Genomic DNA, 11,953 nt, shown 5'->3' with positions numbered 1-11,953 from the left:
TATACATATTACATTTCAAGCGCCTTTTTTCTAGAGTAAGCAGACCCAATTTGGCTAACCTAAACTCAAAGCTTAAATTATTCATTGCCCTTGTTAGTTTTGTTCTGAACTTTTTTTAATTGTGCAATATCCCTTTTTAAAATTGGTCCCCAGGACTGTACTTTCGCATAGATTAGATTTGTTTAACATAATCTCTTACTCATAAAACCATGCTGATTTTAATTTATAATCTTGTTTTCCTGAATACAATCCTTTATAATCCTTTCCAGTATCTTCCCCACTACTAATGTCAGGCTTACTGATCTACAGCTTCCTGGATCAGCTCTGCTTCCCTTTTTAAAAAGTGGCATCACATCAACTTTACGCCAGTACTGAGGTACTATGCCTGAGGATGAGTCTTGACAGGATGAGTCTATGACAGTGCCAAGTTCCCTTAAAACCCTTGGGTGTATTCCCTCTGGGCCTAAAGCTTTATTTACATTGATATTATCCATTTTTTTCCTGATGCCATCTAGAGAAAATCCTGTTATTGTTATGGGCCTGTATGTTCTAGTTTGTTTCAATGTCTCTGCCATTGGTTCCTCTCTTATGTATGCTGAAGAAAAGAAAAGGTTTAGCACCTCAGCCTTTTCACAGTCTCTGTCAAAGTGAAAGTCAGCCCTAGCATTTCACAAACACTATGATTGACTAATGAAATAAATAATGGGCACTTTAATTTATAAAGTATAAAATACTTCATGAAGAAAGCTCCTTTATATGTTTCAAGCGATCGCTTCTCTGAGCTACTACGGCAGCCCATGGCTTGCCTCTTAGCCAATAGCCGTGCAATAAATCCGGCTTGATGCCTGTGGGCGGCAGATTTCCCGCAGGCTATTTGCTAAGAGGTGAAAATGTCACCTCTCAACAAAACAGTGATCTGCCGTGGGCTGCCGTAGCAGCTCAAAGAAGCGATCGCATGAAACAAATAAAGGAGCTTTCTTCATGAAGTATTTTATACTTCATGAATGAAAGTCCCCTTTATTTGTATCAATAGTCAATCCTAGCCTTTGTGAAACGCTAGGGTTGACTTTTACTTTAATCATGCTACCCTTCAGACATTTTAATCCTATACTATAAAAAGCCAGGTATGTTTGTCCGATGCAGTCATGCAGCCCGAGACAAACATACCTGACCATAAGGAAGGATCAGTCAGTGAGGATTGGACAGCAGAGAGGGGGTCACGCAGGGGGGGGGGGCGGGAGCGGGAAACCATGAGGGGGGTGGGAGCGGGTCACGAGCGGGGGGGGTGGTGGCGCTGCATTACAGAAAAAAAAAGTTGAGAGCGGCAGGGAGGAGGGAGAGGGGATCAGAGTGGATGGGGATTTTGGCCTGTGTACACGAGCTTTAGGACTAATCTAACTATGTTTTCCTTCTTAGAAATCTGAAAGTAAACTCATGAATCATATACAAGATTCAATTTTAATAAATGTTACAATTGAATTTTTTTCATACTGCTTTGTTCACACCCAATTGTGTTTTCAACCATAAAGAACCTTAGGCTCTCTGAGCAAGTGCTGGTGCACGTTGCATAATTAAATACAATTTTAAAACATTAATAGCTTTTATTAGAAGCATTTTTGCTAACACACGTATATATTACAAAAAAGCTTCTATTCAAAACTGAAATGCATCCATTTAGTAACATTTATAAGTGACAGAAAATGTTATAATATTACAAAGTATTACACTGCCCCCACACGGCTACTTCACAATGTAACCGGACTGGCAACATTTTCTGTGGAGAACACTGATAATAATAATGTCCCTCTCCTCCTAACATTAACCCTTTCCTGCTGAGGATAAAGTGTCTACATCGGAACAACTGTTCCGATGTAGACAAATTGAAATAATTTCAATTAATGGATCGGGTCTGGGGGGCGTCCCTATAATGCTAGCAACGCCCTCCAGACCGAGATCAAATCCAGGAAGCTCAGAAGGCTTCAGGACAGCCGTTAGCTATGACATTGTATTCCGTCATAACGGCGCTAAAGCCCAACGCTGTTTGGACGAAATACAACGGCATAACGGCAGCAAAAGGTTAATAACCTCATATTACTTTTGAGTCAGACAGTTTAAAAATATTTGTCAGGTGGCTGCTTCCAATTTGTTTCATTGTTCAATTGGTGAGCTTTTTCATCATCTTATACTGACATCTAGTGGTATTACTCAAGATTACAGCAGGTTATTTTTGCCTTCATATACCATTTCTAAAAGGCTTATCGAGTCAAAACCAAAACTGTATTGGCATCCAGTTAAAGGACCACTAATCACAGAATAACATAAAATAAATGCATAAAATAGACAATGCAAAAGCACTTAGGTTGAATAGTAGATTTATATATATATATATATATATATATATATATATATATATATATATATATATATATATATATATATATAGGCACCACATTTATAGACATATATCTATATCTTTTTTTTTTTTTTTTTAAAGCAGGAATGTAAGCTTAGGAGCCAGTCAATTTTTATTTCTGCACCCTGGGTAACGCTTGATGATTGTGGCTACATTTAGCCACCAAAGGGGTTAAAGGGTTTTTCCTACAATTAATTCTTATCTGCTGCTTGTCTGAGAAGACTGTCCCTTTAACTAGGAAAAGTTCTAAAAAAGACTACAATAATAAAAACATTTCACTTTCTGTTTTTAAAAAATCATGAAACAATGCCAAAACCACCTAAAAAGAATGCAAACTCCTCTTTGTCCAATCGCAAAAAAAATCAATCTGTATAATACATTTATGTAATACAAAAAACAAAATGTACCTTTTATAGGGCATAAAACGTACTAGGTCATTGCTATTTGTATTTGCGCGAGTCTGTGTATGTTTTACCTCTACGCATGCGCGAACGGTTTGTACTGCTGACTTCTCAGATCTACGCGTGCGTGTAAAGGTCAAGATGGCGGCGCTGTGCAGGAACATAATTCGGGTTTCTCTGCCAATATGTCATATTCGTCCTCAACTTTATCGGGGCTACAGCGCCGGTATAGTGAAAAGAGGGGATAACGGGGAAACAGCACTCACGTACAGAGTAATACGGGTTATGTAGCTAGAACACGTACAATACCCGTCTGGCTGCCTCATAGTCTTTCGGTATGCGTTGTGACAGACAAAAGGGGGTTCTGTGGTTATAGTCCACCATGGCAGCCAAGTGGTTAATTGGAGGCATTACTCTGTCAGCTGTGTTTGGCAATTGTTTAATTAATAAGTATATTGTTGTGGTTTTAACCTGGGAATTAATATTGTAGCCCACGATGACACCGAAAGGGTTAAGGCAAAGGCAATGCAGATAATATATTATATCATTGCTGCTGTGTATTACAGACAGGGACATTCAGCTGTGCAGTGCATTTTAGAAACCATCAAAACAATTACATTTTAATGACTAGCACATTGTAGAAACCATCAAAACAAACACAATTTAATGACCAAAATAATTAAACATAATATTTCTGTTTAGACACTTAGAAGGCATAAAATTGCAACATAAAAAAAGCAAACCTTAAAAGTTAGTGGTCTTGACTAATCAGACATTATTCGATTTTTAAGCAAGAGGAAGGTGGTAAAGTTCATGATACTAGAGTTGGAAATGTTTCTTAGGTCCAGTTGTTAGGATATGGACCGAGACCCAGTTTAAATGATTTATTGTTAGGCAGAGCTGTTCTTAAAACCTTGCCTCTTGGTTGTGTCATCACAACTAAAGTAAAGAAATGCTGCTATTTCCCCCCAACCACCAGAAATAAACACACACTCTCACAAATTGTAACCTAGACACTTTGGCAGCATTACATTTCTTTACTGTAGCTAACTCCACTGATTTGTCTTTGGAAATTCAGGGTTTCTACCAACCTTGAATATGTTAGCACTCTTGTGACATATTTAGTGCTATTGATTTTTTTCTTTTTCAAAATAAAGCTTTATTGAGTGACCAGCATTGTAAAACAAACATTGAAAAATCAACAGTAACTTCAAAGCAAGCATCATGAAGACATTAAACTGTATACATAGTGCAATTATAGTATATCTCTAACAGCGCTTAAAGATTATATTTCTGGTACACTGTTTACATTCAGGAGCGTGATAATATACAGCATGGCTGCATATCATCAAAGTATTACATTTTCATGGGTATTAAGGCATACCCTATATGGGTGGTGGAAAATAAGAAGAAACAGGAAGAAGAGTTAAAGTAAGTATAGGAAGGAGAAAAGGCCGGTTGGGGAGTGGAGAGAGGGAAGGGTGAGAGAAAAAAAAAAAAGGGGGGGGGGGTGGGGGTTCAGAAGGAGAGAGGGTGGTGGAGGGAGTTTTGAAGGGGGGGCTTGAGGGGGCTAAGGTAAACAAGGGTAGAGGGGCAGTGATCAGCACTGTAGGCGATCAGTTTTCAAAACTGGGGTAAATCCAGGGTTATAGTCTAAACGGTCTCTCTAATCTCATTTCCCCTCCTGAACGGCTTATTATGTGCACCCCCAGGACACGCCATCCCAGGTAATCCAGATTGGTTTAGATCCTTTTAGGCTTTCATACATTTTTACCTTCCCAGATCATTAACATATGTTCATGTATTGCAAGTTTTCCAGTCTTGAGGTAGTGAAACCCCTCCAAACCAAGCAGGTCCCTGACCCCATGTTTCCATTCATTCAGGCTCGGCACATTGACAGATTTCCAATATTTTGGTATTAAGCTCTTGGCACCGTTTAACATTAGTAAGAACAGCCTATGCTTCGCTTCCACCAACATTCTGGGAAGAGCATGATATATCAGATTGTTTGGGTTTGGAGGCAATATTATCTCGAGAAGCCGGCTGCATTCGGCATAAATTCTTATCCAAAATTCCTGAATCCGCGGACACGTCCACCAGATATGCATTATTGAGCCGGACTCTCCACAGCCCCTCCAACAGTCCCCACTCATTTGTGGGTAGATTTTACTTAGCCTTTGTGGAGTCATGTACCATCGGCTCAGAAATTTAAAGTGCATTTCTTGTAATCTCATCGAGACTGAGGTTTTTTTTGCTTTATTGAAAATCTGTAACCAATCTTTTGAGGTAATGTCTAGGTTAAGGTCTGTACTCCACGCTTTCGTATAAGAGGGCAGGAGTTCATCACTGCTTGTGAGCAATAATTTGTACAGGCGTGATATTAAATGACCAGGCACCTGGGACATAGTGCAGATGTGCTCCAGAGGTGTTTTTTCTCTCATAAAGAGGGATTTATCCTTATGCCCATTTACATAATGATGAAACTGCGCTACTCTAAACCAAGAGGAGAATAGCCATGCATCCCACTCTTGTAGTTTTTCCTGGTTCTGTATCTTGCCTTGATGAAAAGCATTAGATATGGCGGCTTCTGCCAGCGTATATGTATATCTCTGGGGCTGTATTCTGTTTGCTAAGGCATTTTCTGCGTTATCAAACACTGGTGTCACCGGTGAAGGAATAGAAGAGATATATTTGTCCTGCTTGATCGATGAGTCCCATACGCAGAACACATCTTTTAATAATGGGTATTGCTCGATCAGGGGTGTTCGGTGTTCTGCTAACATCCAGGCAAGAGCGCCTACATTTCTTCTCTGCAGAAGTTCTCGGTCCAGTTCTACCCAAGCTTTATCTGATTGATTGTGGCACCAATGGACCAATCTCTGTACTATAATTGCTTTAAAGTATGTTTTAAGTAAGGGAACTCCAGCTCCTCCCCTATCTCTGGGTAGGTACATTGTTTGTTTCCTGACTCTCGGTTTTATATCTTTCCAGATGTATGTCTCTATTTCTGATTGTATCTGATGGATGAAGGGTAGTGCTGATGTGAGAGGGAGTGCTTGCATGATATAGAGAATCCTTGGTAGGACATTCATTTTAACCGCATGGATACGACCCATCCATGAGATGGATTTGTTCCTCCATCTGGCCATATCATCTGTCACTGCGTCTCTAATCAGCTTATAATTCATATCAACCATATCAGGGATCTTCGGGTTCAGAAAGATCCCGAGATACTTTAAACGATGTTTCGCGACGCTAAGTGGGCAATTATCACATGCTTCTCTAAAGTCGTCTGTCGGTATAGAGATGTTCATGATTTCAGACTTGGAAAGGTTAAGCTGGAAATTCGAAGCCCGTCCAAACTCTGCGAATTCAGTCAATAGGGCTGGAAGCGAGGTAGATAAATCTGACAACGTCACTAGAACGTCGTCCGCATACATGGCCAACTTATGTTCTTTGTGCCCGACAACCAGTCCCATTATGTTAGGATTACTACGTATCCTACAAGCTAAAGTCTCGATTACTAAGGCGAATAGCAGGGGTGACAATGGGCACCCCTGTCTCGTCCCGTTAGAGATCCGGAAAGGTCTCGAGAGCATTCCATTAACGCGCACCTTAGCACTAGGCGTCGAGTATAGCGCGAAGATCGTTCTTATAATACTGTCACCGAATCCCAGTTTTGTCAGGGTATGTCGCATAAATAACCAATTCACCCGGTCAAATGCTTTCTCAGCATCCGTGGACACAAGTGCCAACGGAGCCGAGTTATATCCTACGTGAGAAATCAATTGTAATATTCTAAGGGTATTATCCCGGGCTTCTCTGCCCGGAACAAATCCCACTTGATCTGTAGAGATCAATTGCGGCAACAGTCTGGCAAGGCGGTTAGCTATCATTTTTGCTAAGATTTTTACGTCCGAGTTAAGAAGCGAGATAGGTCTGTAGCTGCTGGGTAGATTCTCAGGTTTCGGGGGTTTATGTATGACCGTGATATGTGCTTCAAGCATGGAACTTGGTAGGTTGGTGCCGTCTGATAATTGGTTAAACATCGTAAGCAAATGAGGCACCAGTCTGTCTCGGAATGTTTTGTAATAACGCATGCCAAAGCCATCTGGCCCAGGACTTTTACCTCCTGGCAGGCGCTTAATCGTCTCGAGACAGACAAGGCATATTAATACCTTGTAGGTAGTTTACGATATCATTTCCCTGGTCATTATTATGAATTTTGTCCCGTTCCTCCGGTTCCCTAGGACGAAGATTGTATAGGGCTTCGTAGAAGCCACAAAACGTGTCTGCTACAGCCGGTCCTTCTCTGTGTGTCTCCCCATGGTGATCCTTGATTTCGTATACATAAGTTCTAAGTCTCTGGCGTGCCAGAGCTCGTGCAAGGAATTTCCCTGCCCTGTTGCTCTGTTCAAAGTAATATTGTCGTATCCGAAGAGCTTTAATTTGTTGCTCTTTCTGGAGATGTTGCAATAGAGCCGATCTTGCTTCAGCAAGATCAGCTTGCAATGCTCTGTCAGTCGGCTGTTCTTTATGAACGGCTTCGGCTTGTGCCACTTTTTCAAGTAGTGCAGCGTAGCGAGATTTCTGTTCCCGACGGAGCGCGGATACATGTCTAATCAACTCTCCTCTCAGAACACACTTATGTGCTTCCCATACCGTCGTTTCTGCTAGTCCGTCTTCTGAATTATTGCGAAAATATTCCTGGATGGTACTATCCAGTTTCTGTCTTAGTAAGGGCTCATCCAGCAGGGACTCATCCAGGCGCCATATAAATGGGGTAATTGGCATCTCAGGCCATTCAATGGTACACCTCACTGGGGCATGGTCAGACCAGGTGATCTGACCTATGTTGCTGCCAGTGATGCTAGAGAGCCCCGCTGAGTCTGTAAATATATAATCGATTCTGGTGTATTTCCCATGGGGGTGGGAGTAAAAGGAATAGTTTTTAGTGTTTGGGTGCAATGTGCGCCAAACATCGTGTATGACCAAATCTCTAAGACATTTAGACATCTGTTTGACTATCTTGTGTTTAGTGCTAGATAGCCCATCTGAGGTGTCTAACATGGGGCAGAATGAAACATTGAAATCACCACCAATAAAGAGTACTCCCTTTTGTGTCTCTAAAATTTCGTTCGTTAATTTTTTTAAAAAGATATCTTGTGCTGTATTCGGGAAGTACGCGCTAACAAGTGTTACATAGTTGCCATATAAAGTGCCAATTAAGATTAAGTACCTGCCTTCTGGGTCTCTTATGACCTGCTCCACCCGGAGAGGCACACCAGCCCCAATAAGGATCCCTACCCCATTTTTTTTAATGGGGCCGGATGCAAAGTAAGCTGTTGGGAATTGCTTATTATACCATTTGGGTTCTCTGAATTTAGAGAAGTGCGTCTCCTGGAGGCACACAACGTCTCCCCCCACTCTATGTAAATCTCTGGTGACAATCGATCTCTTTCCGGGGCTATTAAATCCCTTAACATTTATTGTGATTAAATCTATGGTGTGATCCCGTATGCCCCTCATTGTGCTAGCTGGTAGCTTCAAAAATAGGAGAGGGTGAGTGGTATAGGGAAGCTATATGAGGAGAGAGAAAAAAAAAAAAAAAAGGGGGGGGAAGAGGGAGAGAGGGGAGTAGGGTTTGTGGAAGGGAGGATACAAAGAAAGGGGGAGGGGAAGGTGGCGAAGGTAGGTAAGTGGGAGGAGAAAAGACTAGATTATAAGGATAACTTTATGTGGCTAGTGCCAAGAAAAAGCAGGATACGGGGGGGGGGAGAAAAGTAGATAAGAAGAGGGGGGAAACAGAGTTCTCTAGTATATGAAAATATACAAGATAAGGTGAGGAAATGTGAAAAGAAAAAGAGAATAGTAAGTATAGAGTCCAACTCTATCAGACTAGAGTAAAGATAATCTAACAATGGGGGTAGTAACCCCTACACTCTCAGCAAATGAATTATCTCTATTAACATTATAACTTGTAGGCAAACACAGCAATCAATATACATAACTTATAACATTGACTTTGATTTACTCAGTAATTTATCTAACATTGAGTTATATTTAAATAGATTTGGTTGACACATGAGAGAGCTACATCTTTCTATAGGGTTGCGGTGAGTTTCAGTTAGCGTCACAGAGTGACTTCTCTTAGTGTGAGTAATGATGTGTATCATGGTGTATCTTTGTTTGATTTAAAGAGTCTTTAGTGTGACATGGGGGTTTTAATTGTCTCCGCCACGTGACTATATGGTAATGTTTCTATGGGGGCTAAGGTGTCCTATAATAGGGTAGAAGTATTGCCTAAGTATGAGCCAGCAGCTCTACGTTTATGGGTAGTGCTTGTGTAAAGTAGTTTAATCCTAGGGGCTGTCATGTATGTATCGTGAGCTGTAGTGTATCCAGTAGGACGCTGAACTCAAATATCATATAACAATTTAGCTTAAACACTAGCAGCAAGCGTGGCAGTGGCGTAGTAATCTCAGTAGTGCTTGCCACCTCAGTGTAACCTTAGCATTATCGCAGTTTCTAGATCCCTGAACTCATCAATAACCCTTGTTTGAGTGGTATGTGTATCTAGTCATACCAGGGTGATACCTGGCTCATCTTTGTTTTTAATTTACGTTGCTAATCATGAGTACAACCATAATATTTTACATCCCAACAGTAGACTCCTCAAAACAGGTCTAAAATATGAGCAATCACTAACAACTGATAGACAATAGTGAATAAACTTTTCATGAACTGAACTGTAATAAAATAAGAACATTTCCCCAGTATAAGCTGCCATGTATATTTCCCCAGCAGTAACTGAAGAAAAACAGTAACAGAAATTGTTTTAACTTTGCAGTCCGTAGTATGAGTATTGCCGCTACTGTATAGCTCCAATAGTCTCTAGTCCACTGGAATTCCAGGCTTATTTATCTCCCGCCTACAAATGGCAGGTGTATTAATTTATCCCAATAAGGGGTATTACATATTTTCTTACATCTGGTTCTAATGTTTATAGATAAACCTGGCTGCAGTAAGTTAGACTTTTGGACTGTGAGGCCTTTAAACAGACCTTGAACTTAAGTCACATCCAGAAGTGTGCGAACTAAAGAATTAAAGGAAAAAAGGCAAATAACACAGTATATTTCCATGTACTTATCTGTCTTGTATGGGAAGCATGATCCTGGATGTGGTATCAGCTGTACATAGATCACAGCAAATTTAGCAGTTCTGCTCAAGTACAAACGGTGTATCTCCTCAGTGAAGAGATGATGGGCTCAAATGGGCCCTCTACCATGAGGGTCTTCATTTGCTCTGCGATTTTCTCTCACGGGTATTGGGTCCGCTGCAGGGCCCAATGGCCTGATCTGTGTTCCAAGGGTTTGATTGAAGGCTGGAAGATCAGCTATCGTGCGGTACGTGGCCGTGGCTCCATCTTTTGATGCTATTAGGCAGGTTGGAAAGCCCCATCTATAAGGGATCCTTTGATCTTTGAGGTTCATTGTAATAAAGCGCATCTCCCTTCGCTTTTGCAGGGTTGCAGGGCATAAATCTGTGTATATTTGAATCTCTACTCCTTCATGCGTTAGTGGTTGTTTGTTTCTGGCGTGTCGGAGTATATCTTCCCTGTCCCTGTAAGACAAGAGCTTAATAATAATGTCTCTGGGTGGGGCCCTGGCCGGTGGTTTTGGCCTTAAGGCTCTGTGGGCCCTCTCAACATGTATATCATCATCCCCAGGGCTGTTTTTGATGCATTTAAAGAGCCTCTGTATGTAGTCATTTAGTTCTGTTGGGGTTACTGTTTCGGGGACACCCCGCACCCTTAGGTTGTTCCGACGACTCCTATTTTCTAGATCTTCAATTCTTTCATTTAGATTGAGGATAGTTGCTTCCTGCGATTGCATGCAGCTAGAATTTTGTTGCACATCTGAGCGCAGAGCCTCTTGTGACTCCTCCACTAATGTAACCCTATGATCTATATTGGCAATATCTTTTTTGAGTTCTCCAAACATATTTCTCATTTCTAATATGGCTGCTTTTATGTCATTTTTAGAGGACAGGTGCCTAATATCTTCTTTTGTGACATATCCAGATTGTTTAGGGTCATAGTTAGAAGGGAGGATAGCTTCTTGCGTGTTGGCTATATCTGGAGGATCTTTTTGTGCGCCCTGTCCTGAATCCGTTGATATTAAATAGCTTTCCATGCTTGCTGATTGTAAAGCTTTTGGTGGTTTGGGTCCCCTTTTAGTTGACATATTTTACAGTTCACAGTGTGTGCTTTGCTAGCAGCTCTGGGTGCTGCCAGGTCACAAGTAGTTGTGAGGGTTGCTACAGGGAGAGAGGCTCAATGACCATGTATAGGGGAAAGTAAAAATGAGGTGAGGTAAAGTACAGGCCTATTTGTATCTGTTGTTTCTTGCCCTTTTGGTAATCTCTGGAATGTCTCAATGTTCCTATTCAGCCTGACAGATATATCTTGTGTATTATGTCTTTGACCTCCGGCCACCTAAATATGTGTCTTAACACTGACGTTACAGGGTTTTTGAAATGTAAGGCCCAAGTGTATATCGCGCTTATTGGCGCCACTCACCGCTTATCAGGTCTGTGTCCCACTATCCAAGCGGATCGCCTCTTCTTGTGATGGCCTGAGTCTGGGCCTGGCTTGTCCTTACTGGCGGGCGGTATCCGTATGCCCCTTCAGTATCTGGATGTCAGCGTTCTCTGTTGATCGTTTTGGACTGTGGGCCTTCTCGGTCAGTATGTGGGTCAATGGGTACCAATAGCCTCACGGCTGTCCGGTATGTCTGCTTCGGCCGAGGTATTGAGATATACTGCTCCGTATTGTGTCGGAAGCGCAAGGCTTGATAGGCCGGGGTTCCGGTTGTCTTTACTTACAGGCCTCACCCTGCGCCGCTCCTCTCGTTCGGTGCTCACGCTTATCAGGTCTGTGTCCCACTATCCAAGCGGATCGCCTCTTCTTGTGATGGCCTGAGTCTGGGCCTGGCTTGTCCTTACTGGCGAGCGGTATCCGTATGCCCCTTCAGTATCTGGATGTCAGCGTTCTCTGTCGATCGTTTTGGACTGTGGGCCTTCTCGGTCAGTATGTGGGTCAATGGGTACCAATAGCCTCACGGCTGTCCGGTATGTC

General features: G+C 41.9%; 1 protein-coding gene across 1 annotated transcript in view; it reads left to right on the top strand.

Moving 5' to 3' along the window:
* The first annotated feature begins 2,930 nt into the window (after nucleotides 1-2,930).
* ECHS1 (enoyl-CoA hydratase, short chain 1) overlaps nucleotides 2,931-11,953 on the top strand; it is a 31,832-nt gene continuing 22,809 nt past the window's right edge. Inside the window, exon 1 of the mRNA XM_053692170.1 lies at nucleotides 2,931-3,040. Within this exon, the coding sequence (XP_053548145.1) occupies nucleotides 2,956-3,040 (85 nt within the window). The 5' untranslated portion in view covers nucleotides 2,931-2,955. The remainder of the gene's footprint in view (nucleotides 3,041-11,953) is intronic.

The sequence above is a fragment of the Bombina bombina genome, chromosome 9, assembly GCF_027579735.1.
Source record: "Bombina bombina isolate aBomBom1 chromosome 9, aBomBom1.pri, whole genome shotgun sequence".
Taxonomy (NCBI): Eukaryota; Metazoa; Chordata; class Amphibia; order Anura; family Bombinatoridae; genus Bombina; species Bombina bombina.
Note: the sequence above shows the minus strand (reverse complement) of the source record. Positions and strands in the feature narration are given on the sequence as shown.